Source organism: Dermacentor silvarum, chromosome 7, assembly GCF_013339745.2.
Source record: "Dermacentor silvarum isolate Dsil-2018 chromosome 7, BIME_Dsil_1.4, whole genome shotgun sequence".
In the NCBI taxonomy this organism is placed as follows: domain Eukaryota; kingdom Metazoa; phylum Arthropoda; class Arachnida; order Ixodida; family Ixodidae; genus Dermacentor; species Dermacentor silvarum.
In genome coordinates this window covers 158,768,585-158,796,272 of record NC_051160.1, presented here as the reverse complement: position 1 = coordinate 158,796,272, position 27,688 = coordinate 158,768,585, and the positions used below count along the sequence as shown (strand labels likewise).

The following is a 27,688-nucleotide window of genomic DNA, read 5'->3' as shown; positions in this document are numbered from 1 at the left end:
CCTAATTGTTCTGGAAAGATATAGGCGTACAATTGAAGCTCACAAACACGAGAAGAAAAACACGAACATTCTTATGTGCCGTCTTGTGTCCGCATCTTTTCAGCCTATTTTTGCAAACCATGAAGTGACGTCGTCGTTTAAATCGCCCCTTCAAAAGCCGCGCTTGCTCTCTCATTCACAATGCCATCTTCCCGTTTCTGAACGTTATGTCTCCGTGCCTCTCATTCCAGTCTAACGGAAGTTTCTTTAATTTCCACTCAGGTTACTTTGTCATGCTGCTCTATTCTGCCCAATATGCTAGTATTCGTAGACTGCACTGAGTGTCATACTTGCATTACCATGACTCCTTGTCGCATACTCACTACTGCTGAAGGCGACAGGCGAGTCTGGCGGATTGCATGCCTTCTTCAAGGTCCACAGGAATTGGAAGGGAAACTGTTGCCGGAACTGCGGTAAGTCGTTAAGCTGCTTCACTGTTTTTAAGTGGACCTTGCGAGCAGTCCACAACAAGAGTCCCAAGACGAGCACCATGCTTGTCAGAGAAAGCGCTGTTATCCCTGCGATGGCTGAGGCGACCTGGTACCAGCTGACGGTAAGAAGTACTTGCCCGATGCTGCTTGCGGAGAGCTCTGCCATTGTGTCAATTAGGCGTCTGGAAGAAAGAAATAGCTGGTTATTTGTACGTTGGGGCCACAAACAAAAGCCACATGAACGTATGCAGCGAATATTGAGCAACCACTGCCTTTCCACTGACAGAGGGCAGTCAAAAGCGAGCAACATCTCTGAAACTTGATTTTCACGAAACTATTCGAATTGCTCTACCTTTAGCGGAAACAACCAAGGTATTGGCAGCATTTAACTCACTCCTTCATTAGTGCGCGTGCGTGTAGCGGAACTTGCTTTAGCGGTAACACACATTGAATTACAAGAAAATCATGGCCCAATACCACACAAACATTCGTCAATTTATTTTTCATGTTCTTGGCCACATTGTAATCAAACCTCGTTAACTGCATGCATTTTGCTTACGATCTCGTACGCCGAGTGGCATGTTACGTACGGTTTGTATATATTCCGCTGTACGCACGTGGTACATTTGTGCTCTCCTAGTGATTGCGTTAACAGGAATACGCTGATGAATAAATTTGGCTAAAAAATTGTTGCGTCAGTTAGGCGTTTTATGTAGAACGTGGTTTGTTCATTGCGGAGAGGGAGGAGGAAAGAGAGAGAGAATACAGCGATGTTAACCAGAAATGCGTCTGGTTGGCTACCCAATTCTGGGGAACGGGAAAGAGGGAATAGAAAGATGAGGTAGGACAGAGGAGGGGAAAAAGACGCGGTGAGCTTGCGCACGCAAATGAGCAGCGGCTATTCAATCGGAATCATCAAAGTCCTTACGCTGCTCTGATCAGTGTATAACACATGAGACATGCTGTGTTTTCACTGCACAGCTCTGCGAATCCCACCACCGAGTAGGTCTTTTGCACAGGCCTCTTTTTTCGATGCTTAGGCACTCGACATGTCGGTGCACATCAGGTCGGGCAGCTGGACAGGCCGTTTCTGAGGAAACTCAGTATGAGCCTAAAGGGTGCAAAACTAAGTAAACAAACATTTATTTTAAACTCTCAATCAACAACAATATGGGGGAACCGCGTCTTAATAGCAGCACGGATTCTTTACTTATTCTTTTTTCAAACAAACTTGCCGCAGCATCGGCATTATTGCGATGGTCATAATACAGAGTAGAGCACTGCACGGGCTCGGGCTTACCTGAAAGCCCGGGCCCGGCCCGGCCCGTGGGCCGGGCCGGGCCGGGTAGAACAGTTTTTTCTCGGGATCAGGCCTGGCTCGGGCACGGCGTGTGCTTTTTGACCCGGGCCCGGGCCGAGCTCGGGTTTTTTGAAGCGGGCGTGGGCCGGGCTCGGGCTTTCTGGTGGTGTGCATGTAACGTGGAGCGAGTTATTCTCGGGCGTCTCAACTCTGAAAAACATAATTTTTCAGTCTCGGGCCGGGTTCGGGCCGGTTTCGCGTCGGGCTCGGGCCGGGCTCGGGCCTAAGGTAAAGGGGTGGCGGGCCGGGCCGGGCGGGTAACGTAGATTATTTCCGGGCCCGGGCGGGGCCCGGGTCTCGCCATAAAAGTTTTGATCGATCTGGGGTGGGACGCCAAACGTCAAAACGGGCCCGGGCCGGGCCCGGGCTGAAAAAATCGGCCCGTGCAGTGCTCTAATACAGAGTAAAACAAATCAACAAAGATTTGGCTTACAACCTCAGCCGGTAACAAATACCACTCCTATATGGTCGGTGGAGAGAAACAAAATTTTAAAAGTCAGTCCTGGGGTCATACACCCGAACTTTCATCACATGGTCTATTCGGGTGGATAAGTAATACGCAGGAGGCATATATAACGAGGCCTTGATTACAGTTTGATCTCATAGTGTAATCTTTTTGCGCACACAGTTGACACGGACACAGTGAAGGGGAGACACACGAGCGCTTACTCACAACTGTTTATTTTCGGAAAGATACAAAACATATATACCCCAGCTATCTGCACTGAGCATGTGCAACAAGAGTCGTCAGTGAAAACAGAAAAGATTAAAAAGGTTACAGTGCAAAGTCGTCAGTGTAAACAGAAAAGATTAAAAAGGTTTACCCAGTATTCAAATATGTAAATTCTCTGTCAGAAATTGCAACCGATGCTTCACTTATGCATTTATCAGCACACTTCATGATATGGAACGCTTCTGTTATTTCACGTGTTAGTTTGTTTTTATCTGAAAACAAAATGTCAGTGTCAGTAAATACCGGATCACAATGACATAGATTACAGTGGTTTGATAAATGTGAATGATTTTCTTTACCGAGAGAACGTTCATGTTCTTTTAGACGGGTGTTTATGCACCGACCGGTTTGTCCTATGTACATCTGGCCGCAGGTCAACGGAAGCCGGTACACTGACGACTCTTGTTGCACATGCTCAGTGCAGATAGCTGGGGTATATATGTTTTGTATCTTTCCGAAAATAAACAGTTGTGAGTAAGCGCTCGTGTGTCTCCCCTTCACTGTGTCCGTGTCAACTGTGTGCGCAAAAAGATTACACTATGAATTCGTACCAACTCGCCCAACTATCAGTTCTGCTACAGTTTGATGATTAAATGCGAACCATTTTTTGGCGAACATCTCCCCATTTGACAGTATCTATCTATCTATATATCTATCTATCTATCTATCTAGCCGCCTACACCTTGGTGCTCTCAGGGTCGTTTCGTTAACTAGGTTTGTACCAAATTGGCATAGTATGACAAGAATGTGTGATGAACATAAATGATAGGTCATGACATGCGCGTCTTGTAGGTCATAAAACAGTCGCCTAGGCCTTGGTGCTCTCAGGGTCGTTTCGTTAACTTGGCATGCACCAAAATTGGCATAGTATGACAAGAGTGTGTGTCAATTATAAATGATAGGTCGTGAAATGAATGTCATGACTTGCGTGCCATGTAGGTCATGAAACAGCCGCCTAAAATGACAATGACTGAGCAAAAAATATTAGCACTCAAAAACCGCTGAAATGGGTTAGGACGTAGGGCACTAAGTGAAGGAAACAATAAAGGATGATGGTAGAAGTCATAGTCATGACCATGACTCAACAAAAATGACAATGACTCAGCAAAAAAAGTCACAGGCCTACGCGGCACACGCAGCACAGTCACAGCGTAAGCTGGTGGAGCGGCTCAAGAGTAGCTCCAGTTTGGGCACCATCCTCAAGAGGGTCTTCGCGGCAGTCTTTTCGCCTCGTTTTGACGAGTATGATATGAACTGTCCGCCCGGCGTCGAAGGCGAGCTGCGGCTTGCAATGCTCACTCCACAGCAGTCTGCTGAGCCCGATCAAGCCTTTCAACTACAACTTACATGTCGGGCGCGCCGCGTTTGCAGGCACCTTAACTAGAAGGCACCACCATACTGGCGGAGGCTCGGAAGCTCGGGAGCGCGTTGATTTGCGCACCTCGTCTGAATCGCATATCGTTTGCGCCTGCGGACGCTGCCTGTGCAGGCATCTTACCTAGATGGCGCCACCATACTGGCGGAGGCTTGAGTCTTCTCACCCTGCGTTTGCCTTAGGGTATTTTCCGCGGCCCGATAGCAAGCGCTTGCGTGGCTCAGTGGTAGAATATCCGCCTCCCACGCAGCGGGCGCGGGTTGGATCCCGGCTGAAATCGGGTACTTTTTTCGCGTTTGCGGTGATAGCGGTTACGCGGTGGACGCCGCCGGCGGTGGCATCATCGCGACCTGAAACTGCTATTCGAATGAGCCCATAACAGCTTACGTTGTAAAAAAGATTAACACTCAAAAACCACTGAAGTGGGTTAGGACGTGGGTACTAAGTGAAGGAAACTCTAAAGGATGGTGGTAGAAGCCATAGTCATGACCGTGATTCAGCAAAAAGTACAATGATTCGGCAAAAAAAATTCACACTAAAAAAACAACTGAAATGGGTTCGGATATGGGTACTAAGCGAAGGAAACACTGACTCAGCAAAAATGAAAATGACTCAGCGAAGAGCGATTAAGACACAAAAATTGGTGTGGTTTAGTTTTGGTTAACCCTGGTTGATAGCTAAAGCGTCACTGCCCTGGCTAGGCCCATTGTCGAGCTGTGGGCGAGGTGTGGTTTGGAATGATATGCAGACATGTTTGCAATGAATTCAGTGTTTATTCATAATTTTTATGCCTATGAAGACACTGCGGTGATCAGTAAAGTAGTGAGGCTTGGTTGCAACTCGCAGCCGAGCCCAACTCTACTCGGGCAACGGCAGCAATCTCTCCTTTCAGGGCACCCTAAAGGCCTAAATATAGTCCGACGTATCGTGAACGCGCGCACACGTTATGTTACATTGGCGAGAACAACAGCGGCTATAGTTCGACCGATAGTTCGACGTGCTGGTGCCGCCAACGTAACCGGAAGCATGGCCAATGCGCTAGGACGCGCACGGCGTCTAATGACGCTCGCGCGCATGCACGCACGCACGCACACACGCACGTGCGCACATACCCACACACACTTGCATAGACGCACGGGCACACACGCACACACCGATTATGTCAGACACTATAAAGGCGCCTTAATGCTCTCTTGTGGTTTGACCTCTTGCTCTCAAGGTGAAAACTGTTGAGTCGCCGACGGCTGCCCGGGGTAGCGTAATGAAGCTTTCGCTTCAAAAACCACTGAAATGTGTTCGGACGTGGATACTAAGTGAAAGAAACACTAAAGAATGATAGTAGAAGTCATCGTCAAGACTCAGCAAAAATTACAATGATTCAGAGAAAAAATATTAACACTAAAATCAATGGAATGGTTTCGGATGTGGTACTAAGTGTAAGAAAAGGGTATAAGTTGATTGTCGAAGTCATAGTCATGAGCATGACTAAGGCTTTCCCTTAAGGTCTTTTCTACATAGCGAAAGGGACTCCTGAAGACTCATGACATGCGTGTCATGTAGGTCATGAAACAGCCGCATACATCATGGTGCTCTCATGGTCGTTTCTTTTAACTTGGTAGGCTAATAACTTGGTAGGTGAGTACACTGCTTCGCATAACATCGATTCCCACAGTACGTGGGATCTGCCGGCTTTTTGTATACTCGTATTGTGTAAAAAAGCTTCAGACGAAGGTTTTTGCGGCTTTCGCTTAGATGAGCCCATACTAGATTTCTTTTTATATTCGTTGCGCCATCGAACCGACTGTTCCACCTCAGGACATACTTTGCAGCGCTGGACTGTATGCGTTTCGACGCTTTAATTCGTACAGAATGGAACGCATCCCACATAGGGCAGTCGTACTCAAGTAATGGTCTTATGTAAGCTTCGTATGCCGCCTCTTTGACGTGACTTTTCACCTGCTTGAGATTACTCCGAAGGAAACCAAGCGAAGCTCCGGCCTTGCGCACAATAGTGTCAATATGCTCGGACCATGATCCATTCTGAGATAAAGTCACTCCGCGGTACTTGTACAAAGATTCCTGGCGAACAACTTGATTATCTAGATACTTGCGATAACACAGTTTATGAATTTTTATGGTGAAGCTGACACGCACGCATTTATTAATGTTCAAATTTATTCTGCTTAAACTGCACCACATGTTGCACCACATGTGCATCCACCACTGCACCACATGATGAAGATACGATGGAGATCTTCCTGCAGCTGTACGCAATCCGCCCCACTGGCCACATTAAAATATAATGCACAATCATCAGCAAACAGATGTACAGTTCACTTGATTTCTTTAAGATATCGTTATTAAAAATAAGGAACAGTAGGGGTCCGAGTAAGCATCCCTGTGAAACCGCATACGTTACATCACCATTTGCCATTGAGAACAACTTGCTGTTTCCGGGATGTAATTAAATAGTCAATTATCTGCATGTTAACAGAGTTATCAATATTAATGTGCATAAGTTTCTGTAACTGATGGGAGACAGTGTCGAAAGCCTTCTGAAAATCTAAAAGTAAGCAATCGACCTGTCCTCTACAATCGCGACTGGAGGCTATATCGTGGTAAGTCGAAATAGCTGAGTTGTCGAAGAAAAATCTTTTCGAAATCCGTGCTGTTGATTATTCAGAAATCCTATTGACGTAATGTGTTTAATCAAGGACGTATAAATAGCGTGCTCCAAAGCCTTAGAACACTGTAGGGTGAGAGATATAAGTCTATAATTAGACTCGTCTGCTGTGGTACCTTTTTTAAATACTGGTACTACGTACGCTAGCTTCCAGTCGTCAGGAAGCTGGCCATCACTGAGAGACTTGTTGTAAATCACAAAAAGGTATTTAGCTACCTCTCGAGAGCAGTTTTTCAAAATTATGGGAGATATACCATCCGGTTGTCCTCCGATTCTACCATCCGATTAGATTAGATTAGATCGAACCAACAGCCACGCGATAGTTTGTCAAATTCATGCCTTACATGAAATCTCCGGTGACCATAAAGGAACACGCATATTATTCCGGTACGCGTTCGTGGCTTTTGACATGAAAATCATCGGCAGCGCAAAGTGGCAGCTCACTATAAAAAATGCGCGCGTATTAGCTTACGACCGTGCGTGGTGTCTTTGCCAGCACACGCAATTAGACGTGCACGTCTTCACAAAGTTTCGAAATGAATAGGTTGTCTAACAGTCATTCTCGCTAAATTGTGAGCGTAGGTAATGTAAAAGTCGCTTAGATTGGTGTTTAGGAAAAAAATTAGCGTAGCTTGCACTGGAGGCGCAATGCTAAATAGACAGCCGAGCTGATGGGCACCTAGCTAGTCCTGGCTTTTGCGCTAGGCTAAGCCCTACCATGTCGTCCCCAGCATTTTCCAGAATTTATTTATTTTTGATTGATTATTCATTAGGCATTGATTGGCTATCGATGACTGACTAAGCCTAAGTAGTCCCAACCATGCTTAGCTAGACTAGGCCAGGCTGAGCTTCTCTAGTTCACAGGGGTATTAGCCATTGCGCTTGGACCCTTTCTGCACAACCGCCAGGATCGGCCCACATTTTGTCCGACGTGTTACACACTTACGGCCGGCTTAAACAGCTCCGCTGTTAAAATAACCGTGTCACCGCGGTGCGTCGTGAGTTAGCTGTCTACTGCATCACGCAAATGACAAAAATAAAGCCTTTCTTCGCGGCAGCAGTGTATCAGCGTACCGGCGACATGTTCGCACTCGGATGTTTCGGCTGTGCGGTAACATTCAGCCCGCCTGACGTTGACTTCAGTGAAGACATCACGGCAACGCATAGAGACGGTATGATGCTACACTTGCACTGCAAAAGTTTGCAAACAGAGACCGTCGACTTCGATTGCATCATAATTTATTTTGCGCCAACAATCAATAAGTGCTTGGACAAAAGAAAGCGTCGCCTTCGTCAAAGCCGCGTGATTTCTTGTCAGTATAGTGAAAAGGTCCGATAGAGCTCATGTTGAGCCGCCAGCTTTGATAAATGGCGGCGCCCTCTCTAGGTCGTGATAATCACGAATAGCTCTTGCAAATAACAGAACGCAAAAAGAACACTATTTTTTGTATGATCAGAACCAATACCGCATCGCTTATGTAACTTTTGTATCTCGTTGAACATCCTTTCGATTAACGCTTAAGCTTTAATTAGTCAAGCCGGAAGCGGCGCACCATCCCACTGCAAGGTTATTGCTTCAATTACTTAACTAATACAAAACAAAGCTTAACGCAAAAGTAAAAACAATAGAATACATCTATTGAGGCACGGTCGGAAAGCGTTTTGATCGAGCGCCGACGATGAATTGGAGTTTCGACGCTCTGTGCGACCAAAAATTGTTCAGTTTTTTCTTAGCCTGGGTGAGTAAAAAGTGCGAATATATATACATATACTACAGATCGCTGAGAAATTACTGACGACAGGGAGACAGTAATGAGGAGCACAAAAGCCTCTGGTCGGCTGTAGTCCGCTGCTTTTTGATGGTGAGAGTTACAATAAACGGATCACAAACGGATCTTCATGTAATACCCTCCAAAGGTCGTTAAATGTGTTGTCACATAGTGCTAGCCATGGACATCTGGGCTAGTTAGTTGTGAATAGCATTGTGAAACATCGTTGCGGCACACAAATAAGCACGGACCAGCAGAGGAAGACAGCAAGAACGCTGGAGTACACGGAATTTTATTTACAAAAAAGGGGCTTTATGTACACAAAAAGGGCGGCGTGGGTGGGAGGGGAGGGGGCACTGCTGGTGCGTCCGACCGAAAGTTGGCAACCAAGTACAGGCTGACTGAAACTGTAAATAGACAACCAGGAGTCGTCAAAAAGAAAGTGAGAGAAATAGATACAGTGAATTGGATGCACAGAATGGAAACAAAAATGACCGTGGAGATTTACAAGTATGAGAAGACAAATTAAAAAGAAAATTTTGTACGATAGCACAAAATTGCTGTTTGAAGCTGGAGCCGGTTGCCTAAGAACCAAAACATACCGCAGCAAATATTCGGCACTAGATGAGACACGCGTATATACCCTGCAGCAACGTTCCAGAGACCACTCAGCACACCCTAAGGGAATGCGAAGGGATTCACCCAGTGATACCCGTAGGTAACGTACACCTTCTAGAAGCACTTGGGTTTGAAGTGGACGGAAGCATCAACCGATCAGCCGTATAGATAAGCAAGATACGATTAGAATATTGGTGAAAAAAAAAGCAGGGAAGAGGTTGATACGACCTGATCTCTTACATCGGTACAAGGTAGATTTTGAGGAAAAAATAGATTAATGGGATGTGTACAAAAATGCTATATAAAAAACAGGTATAGCATACCTGATCAAATCTTCTTTCTGGGGTTTTATGTGCCAAAACCAGTTGTGATTATGAGGCACGCCGTATAGTGGAGGGATCCGGATTAAACCAAGTAGGCTAGGTAACTATTTGTCACCGCCCCGTTTCATAGGGATGCCATTAAATCATCATCATCATCATCATCATCACCGCTCAAAGATATGTCCTTGAACCAGGCCATAATCATCAAAGGCGGCGAAAAGCAAAAGAAGGTAAAACTTTCGCATCACTCATGTATAATCTCGCACATCTCCCGCCCTACCTAGCTGACCCGACACACACGTTTGCCCTGAGGTAATCAAGTTGCTTTATCCCGAGCGCAAAGAGAAGGAGCACTGACGCAGTAATCGTTTTCATTAGAGATACAAAGAGCCTCCGGGAGTAAAAAATTTCTCGGTTTTTCTGAGTGCTGAATTTGCGCAACACCCGTGTTTGTTCGAAAAGCGCCTTGCATTCTGGCTTATGCGCGCAACAGCGAGCTTGGTCGGCTAAATGGCCAGCGCCACTTCGTGAAGCAGCTCGTAAGTATAATTTGCACGAATGCCTTACATTTGGCAAGCGTTTATCAAGACCGCGCCACGGAATTTAACGGAATTTCTGTCATCGTTGGCGAGGATTTGCTACAAAACGTCAATGAGTTGGCTCGCACTCTTGACATTGCTTGTTTTGCACGGAGTGAAGTAGCGGCTATTGAGCAGCTTCCCGCGGAACCAGAGAAAACCCCTGGAATAATAGCGCGCTACACTCGCCAGTCAGATCGAGACTCTCGGCTCGCCGAAAGCTCAGCGATGCAAAAAGTCGTGTTTTCATCGTTTAAAATTTGACAAAGCACAACCGTGAACCACTACGAGCGACCAAAGAATGGCCTAGACGAAATGGATATCGTTTCGCTTTGTGCTCAAACGGCACGATCCTCCTGCGCAAGTCGCCGGTTGATCCTGTAATCATTGTTAAGTCAGAAATGCATTTAAATTAGTTAGCACCGTAAAAGATCTCGTAAATGAGCTCGTAAGTATAATTTACACGAATACCTTACGTTTGGTAGTTGTTCCACATGAATTTTCTAAAGTGACTGGTAAATGTACAAATTATTTTTCCTTCATAACCTTGAACTGTCTTTATGCTCAATCGAAACTTGATGATATAAGCATATTCTTGATGCCATCGAATTTGAGTTTTCCTGAATTATAATAACGGAAACTTGGTATGATGGAGATTCGGAAATGTACGTGCCATCAATATACTCCCAATTTTTTGTGACACGATCTGGAAATCGACGAGGTGGCGTTTGAGTTCTCGTTCAAAATATTTTTCAAACCAATATTGAAAGCGAGTTTACTGTTGTAACAGTTGATTATGAAGCAGTAGAGGTACGCTCTGGTTTCTTCGTTGGCTTGTATGACCTCCAGTTGGATGTTCCGATAGTTTCTTGGTGTTTCTTGAGCGTGTGTTTAATTTTACAAAAGAAAAGAAACTAGAGCTTGTAGTTGGCGGTAACTTTAACATAATTACACTAGAGAATAACACAAAGCGACGTTGTCTTACTTCCATTGTTACTGCAAATGAATTCGATATAATTAGTGCTACCGCTACTAAAATATCTCATACATCGAACACCTTAAGGCCAGTTCATCCCGATTCCTCTTACAAGCAGACGTCATTGCAGCAGACATAAGCCACTATATATGGTATTAAGAAGCAAAAACAGGAAAGAAACACATCTCTTTCAAGACATCTCCGAAAAAAAACTTAGTGCGCTTTTGAGAAACAATAAAGGTTCCTACAGGGGATTACATCTACGCTGTACATGATGCAGATGAAGGATACTATTCTTTATTAAGCGAAGTTACTACTATCTACAATAACTGTTTCGCAACGAAAACAAAAATACAAACAAACCGCTGTCGCAAACCTTGAGTAAGACAGGATATTGTGGAACAAATAAATAGGAAGCATCAAATGTACCAGGAAGTTTTTTGTAATAAAGAGCCTAACATACTGAAAGAATTAAAGCGCCTACGAAACCAATTTAAACATTGATAGTCACTATAACATACGCCGAAGAGGGTGAAGGCGAAAGCCTGAGCACTCAAGAGACATATTAAAGTACTTGACATTCTCATTCGAATGCGTTGTTACTTCTTTTTATTTTTTTTTTCCGACCAAAGGTCGCGGATTGTAGTGTCTTAATTTACTCTACCTTAATAAACTGTGCCTCAAGAAACATCGCCCCAATTAACACCAAAGGTCGTGGGTTGGAATGCCTGAACTCTATATTAATTAACTTTGCCTTGATTAACTTCGCCTTAAGGCCAAAGGTGGTGGGTCCGACTGCCAAATAAGCTCGAGGGTTCGACTACCACCGAAGGTCGTGGGTTCGAGTGCCTGAATTAACTCTATCTCAATTAACACGATGACGACGATGAACCGTGCACCATCAATCACAATTGTTGCGTGAGCGTTGCTTGCTTACTCACTGAATACGATGACAACGGTGACCCTCACACCATCACGATTGTTGCATGAGCAATTGCATATAGGTAAGACACGATGCCGGGGCAATGTGGTAAGTGAATTACTACACCGAGTCGTCATGGCGTGCCGTTCCGCTTCGTCGACGCGGTTTTCGCTCAAGGACTTTGAAGGTCGACTGAACGAGGAGACGTATAAGGCTTTCGCCTTAAGAAACGTGCTCAGAAAAGCTGAGAACAGTTATTAAAACATATTATTTTCGCTGACACACACCAATCGGAAATAACCTGGAAGAGGCTAGGCTTTGTACTTGGTCGATCACAAGGAAACCATAAAATCGAGGCCCTGAGTCATAACGGTGTCATAGTTACGGAGTCACGACTGGCGAATGCATTTAAAGATTTTCTTGCCAATCAATTCTTAAATTCAGATTTAGAAAATGGTACCTCACTCAATGTAAATGTGCCATCCAACCCTAACTCAATGTTCATTTCCCCGATTGATGAAAAGGAGGTATATTCTTCCATCGTAAACTTACACAACACCAGTAGTTGTGATTCCGATAACATGTAGGTTAGATCAATTAAGTTTGTTGCAGACTTAATGACACCTCCTTTGACGTACCTGTTCAACCTAGCTTTTGCAAATGGCATATTTCCGAAGAAGATGCAAATCGCGAAAGTGACGTAAATATTTAAGGGTGGTGACAAAAATGATTTTAAAAACTGCCGACCTATCTCAATCTTGCCAATTTTTTGTAAAGTTTTCGAAAAGCTGTTGCACTTTAGAGTGCATAAGTTTCTGTCGACATATTCGATACTCGGAACTTCCCAACACGGGTTTCGCACGCACGGTTGTACCGAAGCAGCTTTATTAACGCAAAACAAATTCATCTTACACAATATTTATAATAACGATCTAACACTAGGAATTTATATAGACTTCTCTAAAGCCTTTGATTTCCTTGGTCACAAAGTTATCCCAGGTAAATTATATTCTTATGGTGTGCACGGAATCGCTTTTTAACCTCATACACTGCTATTTAAAGTACAGAAAGCAATAGGTTTCCTGAGGTGAATGCTCGTCTGAATTACAAAGTACTAAAACAGGTCTACTCAGGGAAGCGTTCTAGGACCGCTTCCTTTTCCTGTTTACATTAATGATCTGTACAGTGCTATTTCAAGATCTGAAACGTCCATTATTTGTTATGCTGATCACACAACACTTCTGATATCAGGCAGAGAAACGACAGAGATTGAGAAGGCTTGTGAACGTGCTCTGCCTCACTTTTTAACTATCAGCCCATAAAAGACAAAAGCGGTTCTCTTTCGACCTAAAAGAAAGACTATTGCTTTGCCCCACGTTAAACTTCAATCAGACACAATCGAAGTAGCGGAGTGTGTAAAGGTTGTAGGCCTGTACTTTTCTAGTACCCTAACTTGGGACGAACACGTGACTGAAATACACAAAGGACTGTGCAAAATTATTGAGTTAATAAGTAGAAATAAATATCTCTTACCTGAATGCATAAAACTCTTACTGTACAAATCATTAATCATAGTCCAATTTAATTATGCTTACTTGTTTTCGGGAACAACGACAAAGAAAAACTTAAACCTTTTATTAATTTACAGAAGAAATCAATGAGGGTAACAACAAATGCTTCTTTTAATTCTCACACCCAATATGTCTCTCATCGCCATCGAATAATGAAAATTGATCACCTCTATAACTACCGTCTAGCGCAATCATACTCCATAGCTAATAGACACAATACATAATTCCATGTGGACCTGTCAAGGTTAAAGATAAGGCAGTGTATCTACAACACGCGTTGTCCGGAAACATGGATTATTCCTACACCATGAACTATTATTCCTTGCAATGAATAACTTACACGCTCCCCCGCCTGTTAAACAAATTTTCAGAGAATAGTGCTGACCTCCACTCAGCTACCACGGAAATGATTATATGACATGTTTTTCTTTTCGAATAACATTACTGAATCATTGTTATCATAATTATTTGTTGAGGTGTCTTAGACGTTGTAGTTTCTTTTGTTAAAATGTGTCATCTTGTCTGATCTTGTTGTACAGAGAACGGAGCCTCCGTATGACCTAAGTGGTAAAATTATCTTGTCTGCTTTTTATTTCATTGTGCTTAGAAAACCCTTTTTTGCTTGTCAGTTCCTTGTGAACTGAACGCTGATCTTGCATATACTTTTGTTCCTTGATATGCCGTATGTTGCTGCTGATATCAGGGCCGTCGCCTCGTTAAGCTACTTCTAAAGTGGCTGTTAGCGACAGCCCCATCCTTTTTGTAACAACACAATGACCTCCCAACAGTCGGCAAAAAGTGCACTGATTGCCTGTGTGCTGGGCAGCATTACAAAACAACGACAGTCATTTTGAATAGAGTCAGAGTAACGTTTCGAACAAAACTGTGCAAGCAGCAAAACCGGGTTTAGTATTCTTGTCTCTTCGGTGCCGCCAAGCCCACTGACGGCACAGCTAGCATCTTGGCTCAAAGACCCCCCCCCCCCCCCCCCCTGGGTTGATGTCGATGATCCTAGAGCCTTCGCTGTCCATGCACCTTCGGCGACAATTGCCCGTTCCGTAGTTCCGTAAATTTCATGAAGCTTGCGCACGTCAAAACACCAACTGTTTCGCATAAGGAGAAAGCTCTTCTTCAACCGCATTCCGCGAAGCTTCGCACTACCTTCAGAGCACACTGGTGAGACAGCAGCTTGTCCTACACGCATACTTTTGAATCATGGAATGTGCTATGTGGAATAGCACGGAAACAAGCGGGAGAACCTACGTGCCGTAGCACACTTCGATGGCAATCAGCGCTAGCGTGCCGGAGGGCTCACTATTCTAACGAAAGAGGCGTTTATCAGTGGCTTTACTGTTAATTAAGTACGTCACAGATAAACGAATAGAGCATGATGCAGGTAAAGTGCTCAAGAATAAGCCTTCGAAACGCTGGAATCAACTAAAATAATTCGGAAGGAACCCGAGCAGTTTTCAGGTGGTGCTTAATATCGCAGCTGGAGTAGCCGCTTCGCCAACTCCAGTAGCAGCACCTATAATTCTCCAGTTGCGGCCTCGCGTTCGATCCCTGGTTATTGATTCGTGTTACGAGTGCAAAGTTAGACGGTACCATGGTATGGTATGGTAAAACTTTATTATTGTCCGTCGGAACGCGCGTCAGCACGTAGCGGGCCGCTCCCACGTCGGCACAGAAAGGCCGAGCCTCTCTGCTGCGTCGCGGGCCCGATGGACAGCCCATAGCTGTGCTTCAAGATCGGGGCTGCTTAGGACAGCCTCCCATTTGGTCGACGTGACATCGTCGCCGTCGTGTAACGCGGGGCACCGCCAGAGCATATATTCCAAGTCAGCTAGGTCTGAGCATAGCTCGCAAGCATTGGTCGATTGTATATCTGGGTATATTCTGTGTAACAGTGCGGGGTTAGGGTATGCCCCGACCTGGAGTAATCTGAGTGTCAACGCCTGTGGTCTGTTTAGTTTCCTATGTGGCGGAGGATATCGTCTCCGTCCCATGTAAAAATGTTTCGTAAGTTCGTTATATGAGGAGGGAGGGTCCCGATTATCCATAACCTCAGCGTCGCGCCACCCGGTAGCTACGCGGTCAATGACTCCTCGCGCAGCTCTGTGGGCCGACTCGTTGAGGTTGGGCGGGGCGCCCTTGATCTGCCCCATGTGTGCAGGGAACCAGATGATCGTGTGCGACTTGATGTCCTTGTCCCGTAGAATGCGCACGACCTGCTCCGAAACGGTGCCCTTGGCGAAAGCTCGTACAGCCGTCCGCGAGTCGCTGTAGATCGTGGTCCTTTTGTCGTCCAGCAGGGTCAGGGCTATGGCCACCTGCTCCGCCACCTGGGCCGACTTCGTTCGAACAGTCGCACAGTTCGTGAGTTTCCCATCGTGATCGATGCCCACCGCTACGAACGCCGTCCCGTCTGGGTACCGGGCAGCATCAACAAAACAGCAATCCGGAGCCTCTTAATTCCCGAGCTTTGCCCAGGAGAGCCTTGGCCCTAGCTCGTCTCCGACCTACGTTGTGTTCGGGATGAACGTTGCGTGGAATTGGAGCCACGACAATGCGTTCCCGCTGTTCTCGAGGGAGACCGCAGAAGCGGGACTCGATTTCCGCCGGCGGAACCCCCAGCTCCCGCAGGATGCTCCTACCCGCTTGGGTGGTGGACAACCTGGCGTACTGCGCCCTCTCCTGCGCTTCCGCGATCTCTTCCAGCGTGTTGTGCATGCCGAGACACATCAGTTTCTTCGAGCTTGTGTACATGGGCATGCCGAGGGCCCTCTTGATAGTCTTCCTGATCAACGTGTTGAGCTTGTCCCTCTCCGACCTTTGCCAATTGTGCATGGCCGCCACGTAGGTAAAATGACACATTACAAAGGCGTGCACCAGTCTCACAAGATTGTCCTCTCCAAGACCCTGCTGCCGGTTGGCAACTCTCCGTATGAGTCTGATGGCATTATCCGTTTTCTTGGCTAGTTTTGACACCGTCAGGTTATTGGAGCCGTTTGGTTCGATCGTCATACCTAGGACCCGGAGGGAGTCCACCCTGGGGATGACACCGTCCTCACTTGTCCGTAGAGTGATGTCGACGTCCTCTACAGGCTTCCAACCCTTCGGTTTGGGCCCCCTTCGCCTGGGCCTGTAAGTGAGCAGTTCTGATTTCCGAGGGGAACACCGAAGGCCGGTCGGCTTAAGATATTCCTCCGTTATCTCGATGGCTTCCTGCAACGCAGCCTCCACCCGTCCATCACTGCCTCCGGTACACCAAATGGTGACGTCGTCTGCATATATTGTGTGGTTGATACCCTCGACTTCGGAGAGTCTCCTCGACAGACCGATCATGGTTAGGTTAAACAGGGTCGGGGATATGACAGACCCCTGTGGCGTCCCTCTGAAACCCAGCCTAACCGAGTCCGAAACGAGGTCTCCCGCCCTGAGAGTGGCTTCTCTGTCCGCAAGGAATGATCGTGTGTAGTCGTGGAAGTGCTTGCCCAACCCGAGGCTAGATATCCGGCTCAAGACAAAGGAATGCAAGACGCTGTCAAAGGCCTTCTCCAGGTCTAATCCACGTATGGCTTTCGTGTCCCTCGTGTTACGGTCAATGACTTGATATTTGATGAGCTTCATGGCATCCTGCGTTGACAGTCCTGCCCTGAAGCCTATCATATTGTGTGGGTAAATATCCCGGTCTTCCAAGTATCGCGAGACTCTGTTTAAGATAGCATGTTCGGCGACCTTGCCAACGCACGAAGTGAGTGAAATCGGTTGGAGGTTATCGAGACTAGGGGGCTTGCCCGGTTTGGGGATGAGAATGGTGGAAGCCCTCCTCCACATCTCCGGTACTTTTCCGTCGTTCCACATCTTGTTGATAACGTCCGTCAGGTACTCCACCGACTTGTCGTCCAAGTTCCTCAGTGCCTTGTTTGTAACTCTATCCGGACCCGGGGCCGACCTGCCGTTTAAATCGTGCAGGGCCCGCCGGATCTCCTCGACACCAAACTCCGCATCCAGCTCCGGGTTCGCGACGCCCCCATATTCTGGGATGGGGGACGCCGGACCGGAGGCTACCGGCAAGTACTTCGCGATCAACCTTTCCATAACCTCCTCGTCCGAGGATTCTTGCCTGGCCCCGTGCAGCGCTCTTTCCAGCGTGCTCCGCTGGTTCGACTTGGTGTTGGTCTCGTCCAGCAGATGCTTTAGGAGGTTCCAGGACCCCCCGCTCCGCATCTGGCCGTCAATCGAGTTGCAAACTTCATCCCATTGCTGTCTGGAAAGGACTTTGCAGTGCTCTTCGATGCTTCTGTTGGCTTAAGATATTAAGATATTAAGACGGTACCATGGAGGAAGGAAAATATAGGCGGGATCATTACGTCACGCAGCCAGCCTTGGCAAGCGAACGCTTCGTGTAGCCAGCAGTGGTGGGTCAACACGTGACCTCTTGCGTCGAGATCACGCAGAATCGAGATTTGTTGAGACGTTTGGTTACTGGTAATCTTTATTCCGTGCACACTCGGCCAGCAGCTGCTCACATGCAGGAAGAAAAAAGATGTTTCCTTGCTGTGTTTTTTCCCTTGTTTTTGGTTTTGTTTATTTCAAGAGTTTCAAATGCTTTCGAATGGGTATTGAAAAAAAAATTTACCAGGAGTACTAAAACCTACCGCGCGATCTTACGTATCCTCCGTGCTCTGACGTTTTCATCAAGTGTTGGGCTACCAACGCGTTGCGATATGCTCCCTCCTATATTTTTCTTCCTCCATGGACGGCACACAAGGAAGCCAGCCACCGCAATGGCCGGACAGTTTTAATGCTGTTACTGCACCAGCGTTTGCGGTGTCTGTGTCTGTGTGTCCCGTCCACGCTGGCACTGGTAACACGAACCAAGACAGGCTTTCCTGTCGCGCAAAATAAGAGTTAACAAGATGATGAAAGTGACTATATGGAGGTAATTTGAAATTTACCTAAATAGCACCGCTGCAGTACTCGGTACATTTCGGCAATTCTCTTGCTACTTCTGAAAACTTTTTGGTGACATTTTTTTGTTTCCAAATTTAAAACCCTCAATCCTCCCTCAAAAAATATAGCGCTTATAATGAACAATAAAGCAAGAACACGAATTTAACTACACCTGATTGGGATGCACTAACAAGACATTGATCAAAATAGAGTACTTAGTCAAGAGTTCGACGAAAGCTCGTCTGGTCAGGTAGCAGGTTGGGTTAATGAAAATTACGGTCACTGACCAAGTCAAAAATGTTGTTTGGACGTTTCGCAGCCTGTACAGGTTCCTTGTTCACAATGCAGTGGACGTAGCGTCGTTGTCGAGTTAAATATGCAGTATATGACGTAATGAACGGGCATAAACTTGAGGCATGTTTCCATATGTCTTGTAGTAGTACTGTCTCATCGGCATTAACTGCTTTTGCAAGCAACATTTTCACGGCTAGCACAGCCATTTTAATAAAATGACTTATACGTACCTTAAATCTCAAGGTATACTATATAGAGTTTGCTTTTCTTACTTCGAAGAGTTTAAATAAAGTAAGGCACACAAAAGTTACTCGAATCACGTCGCTACAGAATAATTATCTTCCCAGGCGGTCATAATATGCGAGAAAAGCGAAATCAAACCATTCACAAAAAATAGACTAATTAGTACATTTACGTTAGAGACAAACTTGACGGCGCAGCTTTAAAGTGGAGAGTTGAAGGGCATCTCCATGAAAACCTAGGTCCGTCATCTAAGATTTCAAAGCTACGATGTGTGCCAAAATATTTGGCGTCAAATTATTCATGGAATTTGACTGACTGTGCACGCAGGACTGCGAAACGCTGCGGTGAGATTAGAAGTACGGGTTTTATTTATAATGTGCTGAGAATTCACTTGAAAAAAGAAAACTGTAAGCATTGTGCTGCCGCTTTTGGTATTGCGAAGCGAACCCAGCTTCGGGATTTTAACACCGTGCATGTCACCGTCTCTTGAATGCACCGCCAATATTTTATGAGGTGAAAACAAAGTACGAATACAATATTACATTTCTAGGGCTGCGATAGAAAAGTATTTCGATTTTAAAAAGAAACATTACTATTATTAGCATTTCTGGACTACGGGGTATCATCTTTTTTTTTGTCCATAACATCTTTTTATTAGCCAGACCGGTAAGTGTTAATAACGCCGAAACGTACTCCAAAATAGGGGTTTGTCAAATTCAGATTTGTGTGTTAGAGCTGGTGTGTTTGGACCAGGAGCTAAGCCTTTAGCAGGAGCTAAGCCTTTAGCAGATAGTACGTTCCTGCGACAGTTAACTTTTAAAACGAAAAATTTTCAGGCTTGCCTAGGCTACCATTTTTCGTATTTTATGTAAATACAATTTAATTTACCCTGGTGCATCTCCACGCTTCAGTAAAAAAAAGCATTAAAGTTTATGTTTCCGGAAATTGTTCTTAAGTGAAAGCACAATGAGCAATCACTACAAGAATGCAGGCCTTCTAAGAATGCACGAAACACTCGATGTTTCGTTACACTTTTTGTCGCACCTGGTTTTCCGGGGTTATTGTGAAATTGAAATGACCCTTTCATAGCTATTTCTCTGTCAAAAAAATTCGGCAACGCAGTGTAGGTCGTGCAGATAATCGACAATGACAAAAAATTGAGAAAAAGACGAACAATAAGAAGGAAAGAAAAAACAAGCCGAAGGCACTTGAGCGTTCAGGTTGGAATAGTTGGTGCACGATTACCGTCACACTCTTATCTAGCAAAAAAAATGAAAATAAATGAATAAATAAAAAATAAAACAGTTGTCTCAACGCTGCGAAGGTGGTTGGACAGCCAAGCTGTAAATGACAACTAGAACGATTGCACATTGCGAGGTAGTGTGAAATTATTCTCGTGGTGACATGGACTTCCCCTAATTATTAGCCTAAGACGTTTCGACAGCCTGCGACTTGGCTTGCGCCGTTGCTTCGTGCACCTACAGAGAGTGGACCAGAAAGAAGAGAAATTCGCCGCGCCTCGTATGCACGCTGCACTTCAGGTGCCCTCACGATTCGTGGCCTTCCCACAGCACTGTCGCAACACAAATGAGTTCCTTGAAGGGTTCTTCTTTTAGTTACGAAAGTGTAGTTAGGCCACTCCGTGCTTCGTATTCTGTAGTCAAGCTGCCGTCACCACGGCAGCTTGCGTAACATCTCTGTGCAACTTTTCCGGGAAACGTCTGCGCGGAGCGGCACGTGCTTCGCATAACACGTAGACGCAGGAGCGCCTTGTGAATTATGTGATTCGTATACTTAATTTAAGCTGGTTCTTTATTGAAAATTATGCTGTTCTGTATGTTGTGTGCGTGAGTCCAAAGAATGCATGCACTGTTCGCTTGACCTTACTGAGTGCTTGTAGCCTCTGCTTTACGGGCGTATGAGACTTTGCATTCTGGGGTATGAGCCATAGATCAAGATAGTCCACAGTTTTAGAATAGCGTTTGTCGCCTTACGAAAGTTAAACGCAAGCACCTTTGCAGTGCGTTACGATGCGCGTCCTTCCAAGGCGTTTAGTTTACCGCACGGGAACGCAAACAATGAGGACGTGGTTATAAAGCAGAGCGCCGTGTGGTGCCCCGTGTCAAACGTATTCATTCCAAGTCAATCAATTAGCAAAAATCCTGTTGCTATGCGGACGTGTCTTGTTAGGCCTACGTACGCCGAAATCGCCGAACGATCTCGGAAAATAAACGCACTTTGCGCTCGTAACTACGCGTGACTTTGAGTTCTAACATTTCACGTGAGTTTAGAGAAACCTAAATCTCATTTCGAAAGTTACTGGCGATCAACGCGAGTGAAAGCTTAGCCATAACGAGAATTCACGCTGAAGTGGGAGCCAATGGGTGCCGCCATGTTCGACAGCGCTATTTCTTAGCGTCCATACTTTGCGTGCGTTAGCGTTGAACGCTAAATCACGAAAATAGCGCACGTGAGTAAGAGCTCCAGCACCATGTACGTACACCGCACGCGCAGTGTGCAGCAGGCAACGCTAACACTATCTCTTTGGGTTTGCTTTTATACGCTATACTATAACAACGCTAAACTCGCCATATAGCGTACGTTATCATAGCGCACGTAAACTACAGGAACCCAAAAAAATTCGAAGCATGCGCAATCAGGACGACGGTATTTCTTTACGTATGTTATGCGTTAACGTTTGGTTGCAAACGCTACTCTGAAACTGTCAAGCTTTCAGTCGACGTTACGCCAAGAAGAAATCCCTTGCCATAGACCGCTTCTCTGTAAAACAGCACAAGTTATTGGCGCGAGTTTTCTCGGGAGGCAAGACAAATAGGCATGGCTACGTCTTCAAAAGCTAAGCTACTTGGCATAGATAATCGTTGAAGGCGTTGACAAAGGGAGAGGTGTCGTCAGGGGAGAAAAAGACAGTATAGTTATCAATTTGTTACAAACAGTTACATACAACCAGATGAGACAATTCGATACGATTATGGGTATGACAAATGAGACAAGGTTTGTAATAAAACAGGTATTAGGTAGTAGAAATTTCAGAGCTATACATCACTGTATATAACTTGCGGATATCCTGATATGAACAATTAAACAAGTCAAAATTGTTAAGGTCATAGTGATTCAGAAGGGAGGAAAGAGTGTAAGACACACGCTATTTTCCGGAGTTTAATCGTACTGTGCCTACCTCCCAATTTTCTCCATGACGCGCGGGATAATTTAAATGCCTAATTCTTAAATTGGCCAAAAACGCGCAAATTTGTTATGTTCTTACGAGTTTCTAATTTGAATTTCCTGCTTAACGTATAATTGTATATCTGGTGTACTTTGACCATTCCTGAACTGCAGAATAAAACATTAGTAGATGCCGCAAAATGCGCACTGAAAATATGCCTAATACATTTTTTTCTGAACTAAGTATATTTGATTAAGATTAGTGACCGTCGTTGTACGCCATACTAATTGGCAATAATTTAAACGAGAGCTAAAGAGCGAATGATAGAGCAGAAGCTTGATTCCTTTTGGAAGTAAGTATCGAAGCCAACCAATTACACCTGTCATCTGAGCAAATTTTTGCAGGACATGTCTTACGTGGCAATCCCAGGACATATTAGCGGAAAAAATATGCCCAAACATTTAAAATGGTGAACTATTTCAATAGTCTGAGTACCCAGTACTATGTCTTGATGAGGTAGAATAGTTTTATATTGTGGTCGGAATATAACAGCTTTTGTTTTATTTTCGTTAATACGCATAGCATTTGCTGCTGACCATCTCTCTAGCATTCTCATTGTGTGATTACAAGTTCTCATAAGCTCGTGAATATCATGTCCTGAAAAAAGTATGCTGGTATCATCAGCATATATTATATATTCGGCCTCGCAATTATTATTTACAATGTCATTAAGATAGATGTTAAAGAATAATAGGCCTAGAATACTGCTCTGTGGCACCACACACAGCAAAGGTTTCACTCCGGAAATAGAGTCGCTTATCTGAACGACCTGCTGTCTGTTTCACAAATAAGAGTAAATAAGCGCTAAGGCGTGTCCACGAATGCCATAGCAATGCAATTTCTTTAACAATATTTTATAGTTTACTAAATCGAAGGCCTTTGAAAAATCAATAAATATACCAAGAATGAGGGCCTTGTTTTCAAATTGTCTAAGAATATGCTCTTTTTGCTCTAGCAGCTCCAGTTCAACTGATCTAATTTTCCGAAAATCAAATTGATTAGGTGTAAATAAATTATATTTATCAATGAAACTTGAAAATCGAGTGTGCAGAATTTTTTCGAAAGCCTTTGAGAACACAGGCAAGATAGACACCGGTCTATAATTGCCAAAGTTATTTCGGTCACCTTTTTTATAAAGCACGGTCACTTTTGCTATTTGCATATTTAAAGGAAAAACAGAGCTTGTTAAACAAATGTTAAAGATATCTGCTCAGATCGGCGCGATTATATCAGCCACGTCTTTGACAGGACGTATTTGAATTCCGTCAATATCACAGCTGGCGATATTTTTTATGCTTTTTATTGTTGATAAGACTTCGTGGGCGGTGACAAGACGCAAATACAATGATTGAGCGTTATGAAAAATTACGTATTCGCACGCATCAGCCGGAGTTCCGGTCGTTATCATATCAGTGAAAAAATTATTAAATACGTCAGCCAATTCTGATCTATCCATATCTTTACCGTTTACCTCCAGTTTTGAAACAGGGGCGGTGAAGTGGCCGCAGTAGATAGAACCTTGTGTCCACCAAGAAGTGCTCCACTTCTAATGTAGTTCTACTTACGTTCTAGACACGGTCCGCAAAATGTCATCTTATAGAGACACCGTAGCTGTTTCCTTCTATTGAGTTTGGTCAAGTGCCCCGGGACAGTACTTGTGCGCCACTGTCATCGATTTTCTGTTTTATTTTGCGTGTACGCGGCCACAAGGCATTCTGTCTATGAGGACGCTGTAAACTTAGTGACATATATAGATCGTATGTCTGCTCAGCAGGCACAGCTTACATTAAAATAATTTGTAAAATGGGCAATCACGCAAGTGATTTTTGCCGGCTTACCTCAGTGGGCCTGTTTCTCAACAAAATATTTACATAAGTTCACCTTGCCTGCTAAAAAAGGGAAAAAACCTTTGTGTTGCTTACCTCGTGAGCCTGTGAAGCTTCGAGGGAAAAACTTGGGGCGGAATATCCTTTTATGCACTTGAAGAGCAATCGCAAGACTGAAAAGCCAGCGAACGACTCAAGTGCTCCGATGCGTGCGCACAATTCAGTGTCGAATGATCTTGTTCGAGGCAAGCGGCGTTCAGGAAGCGGTGTTGCATCAGCAGGCGGCCTTCTCATTCAAACACCGTTGGGTGAAGGGACCCGCGATGAGGCAATCCGGCCTTGAGTGGCGCTTGACGGAACAGCTTGCAGAAAGCAAACGGATAACTGTTGCTGCCGGATTGTTAGGTACGTCAGCGACGGCTCTTAATGACGAAAGAAACGCGTGTACAAACGGACCCACGTATTGTGCGATTGCGACACACGCACTCTCCGAATGTATGTGGGGGACGATATACGCTGGATATTTTATCAGCCGAACAAGAAACTCGTCTCCTGCAGGAGTGTTCAAACAGTACGACCTCCTTTGGGAAGAAAACCTAATTTGCAATAGAAAAAGGAAGTCGCTGCTTCATTTAATTACCCCCCCCCCCAAGGCCGTTTGCATAGACGCCCTGAACACCATGTATTCTGACCTAGGCAACATCACTGTGCCTACGTGTGAGCTACGTCGCCTTATGCAATGTTACTTATTATATTATTATTACCCCCGCTACCACTACCATCACCACCACCCTAAAACTACCGCTGCTACATTTACTGGAAGTGAAACGAAAACCGGAACTGCACCATAATTGTCCATCGAAGCCGAAGCGAACCGACTTTTTTGCGCCATCTCAAAGCCGAATCCCAGCCGAAACTATCTGAAGCAACCATTCCGAACTGGTTCAACCACAGCCTCAACCCAGAGTTTTGTTGGCCCCAACTTGTGTGTTGGAAATAAAGTGGATTCTGGATTTTGGAAATTCTACGACGGTGCATACCACTTTGCTGACGAGAGCCAACGAAGCCACTTGCGTCAATTTGGAGCAGTGTGCTAAGTGCTGCTTCGGTAACTGTCGCGTGCCTCACCCCAGATAATTTTTTTTTGGCTCAGTCAAAGCTACGCGTGGTCGGCGCGTATGGAGGCAAAGCTTGGCCATCGCGAAGGGCACTGCTTGTAACCCGAGCGTCAGCTGCATTCAGGCGCATCAGAACACTCGGGTCGTGCATCTAGCCTTTTGTATCGCAACTTGAGAGAGTGCGGTTGCAGCACAGCACAATTGCGGCTTCGCTAAATTTCTCCACGGCAAGCGCAAGCAGCAACATATCAGGTAGTAAAAAGGACTACCTGGGCTTTGTTTCGTAGTGACAGGCTATTAATAAGCGATAATTTTTTTGTACCTGTAGGCTGCGGTTCCAGCCCTTAGTTGGTCACGTAATTCGATGTACAATGAACTCTGATACTTTTATATTTCAGAGTATGACAAAATTATCAAGCAAAATACGTCGAAGGTCTGGACATATTTATCTCCAAACCAGCGGAGTGACATGCGTCCAGCGGCCACAGCGCATCACTTAATCTCGCGACCAAAACATAGCACGCCACCTACTCGAAGTACAAAGGTACGCAAAGAACACGTCACTTGATGTACACTTGCGTCCACAAGTTACAGTAACAACATGTGAAGCAGTTATTCCGAAGAAAGCGTCGCAGATCAAGAGCCACTGCAGTGGGAAACGCTCTGAGAGCCTTCTTCGACCGCACTACTCGCTGAGATTCCCCAACGCTGCCTACTATGTGTGAAATTGAATGCTGTATACGTTGTTGATGTGCAATAAATGATGCCAGTCTTGGAAAATATACTCGCGAAAGGTTGACTATCCACTAAAAGAAAATGTTCAATGACGATTTAGCGGAAAATGCAAGAGAAACGCGTCAGCCTTACGTCACACCCCTTTGAGGTCCCAGATTCATGATGTACACCGCGTTCACCGCATAGCAAAGTGTTATTCAGAGGCTCACTTCACAAGCTCACAAACGTCCTGCCTCTTCGAGAAGCGACGTGGAACTGACGGTGGTCCGGAGAAGACTACAGTTAATTGCAATATATATATATATATATATATATATATATATATATTATAGGAAGCCATCCTATAATATATAGGCCTATATATTATAGGAAGCCCACAAACAAAGATAGATAACCAAGAAAAACATAGGGGAAATTACTTGTACTTACTTATTGAATTAAAGAAATGATACATTAATGGAAATCAAAGTGGATGAAAAAACCAATTGCCGCAGGTGGGGAACGATCCCACGTCTTCGTATTGCGCGTGCGATGCTCTTACCAATTGAGCTACCACGGCGCCGTTCTCCCATCCACTTTCTGGCATCATTGTTTCCGGATTCGAGACCCTCGTTATGTAAGGTAGCATATGTGGGTTCCTTGACCAGTTGCCTTCACCCAAAAAGATCACGTACTCGTGACGCCTGCGGCAGAAAAGATGCTCCACATCCGCCACCAAGGTTTTTGAATGGTGGCGCTGGCTAACACTCCCAGGGTTAGTTTTAGTTGTAAAACATAAATACCCCAAAAAGTGGATGGGAAAACGGCGCCGCGCTGGCTCAACTGGTAAGACCATCGCACACGCAATCCGAAGACGTGGGATCGTTCCCCACCTGCGGCAAGTTGTTTTTTCATCCACTTTGATTTGCAATAATTTATAGTATCTTTAATTCAATTAACAAGTACAAGTAATTTCCGCTATGTTGTTTTTAGTGTTTTTCTCGCCGTCTTATGATATCATTAAGAAAGTCGGGCCCCTCTGTTCCATTTACGCTCGTTCATATAAAAATAACTATATATATAGCAATTGGGCCTCAGCCACACTGAAGCTACACTGTTGTAGCTTTTATTTGGTCGTCTTTTCCCCAATTGAGTTGTATGGAAAAAATTAAGGCCAGTTTTCATTCAATTTTCAGTCTTATACAGGATGCTTCTTTTTCAGCTGCACGAATATAAAAAAATTGCCTTGATATAAAGTACTCGACGAGGCACGTCATTACTTCTACGAAAAAGCAAAATGCTCCCTTGACTATTTAACATATTAACTCTAATCAACTTTATCTATAATTACATTGGGGTGCATATTTTATTCTACGAATTGTAGCAAGTGGGTATGCAAAGCACACTGATTTAGACAGAATTCCCAGAACTACGCCAGTTTACAGACAATTATTTTTGAAGTGTCCGATGAAATGCATTGGCGTTCCTGTTACTTTTGTGCTTCAATGCCGAAACAACGTTTTCTAAGCAAAGTACGTGGAACAACAGCGCTTCTTTAACGCACGTTTGACGGCGAATATCTCTAAAACGGCCCCAGCATTATAAGGGGTGTCCCAGCTATCGTGCACCAAGATTTAAATATATGCAAATGTTACGTAGCTGGACAGAAGTAAGATAATGTTTGCCGTCGCTTGGAGATACTAAGATAATTTTCTGCATCCCGCCTAATTACATCATCATCATCATCAGCCTATTCTTATGTCCACTGCAGGACGAAGGCGATCTCCAGTTAACTATGTCGTGCGCTAGCCAATTGCAATGTGCACATGATAATTTCCTAATTTCATCGCCCCACTTAGTTTTCTGCCATCCTCGACTGCACATCTCTTCTCTTGGCATCCATTCTGTTACT

General features: G+C 44.9%; 1 protein-coding gene and 1 non-coding gene across 2 annotated transcripts; both read right to left on the bottom strand.

Annotated features, from left to right (window-relative positions):
• Positions 1 to 6,410: 6,410 nt before the first annotated feature.
• Positions 6,411 to 17,608, bottom strand: LOC125947242 (uncharacterized). The gene is made up of 2 exons (XM_049671655.1): positions 17,176 to 17,608; positions 6,411 to 6,418 (listed from the first exon to the last, which is right to left on the bottom strand). Exons 1-2 carry the CDS (start codon positions 17,606 to 17,608, stop codon positions 6,411 to 6,413), a joined length of 441 nt encoding a protein of 146 aa, XP_049527612.1.
• Positions 17,609 to 26,283: 8,675 nt separating this feature from the next.
• On the bottom strand, positions 26,284 to 26,356 carry Trnaa-cgc (transfer RNA alanine (anticodon CGC)). The gene has a single exon. It is a non-coding gene; the product is annotated as a tRNA-Ala (tRNA).
• Positions 26,357 to 27,688: the final 1,332 nt, after the last annotated feature.

Excerpts from the sequence above, each read along its gene's own strand:
- LOC125947242 (XM_049671655.1), bottom strand. The coding sequence starts at position 17,608 with ATGCGGAGCGGGGGGTCCTGGAACCTCCTAAAGCATCTGCTGGACGAG.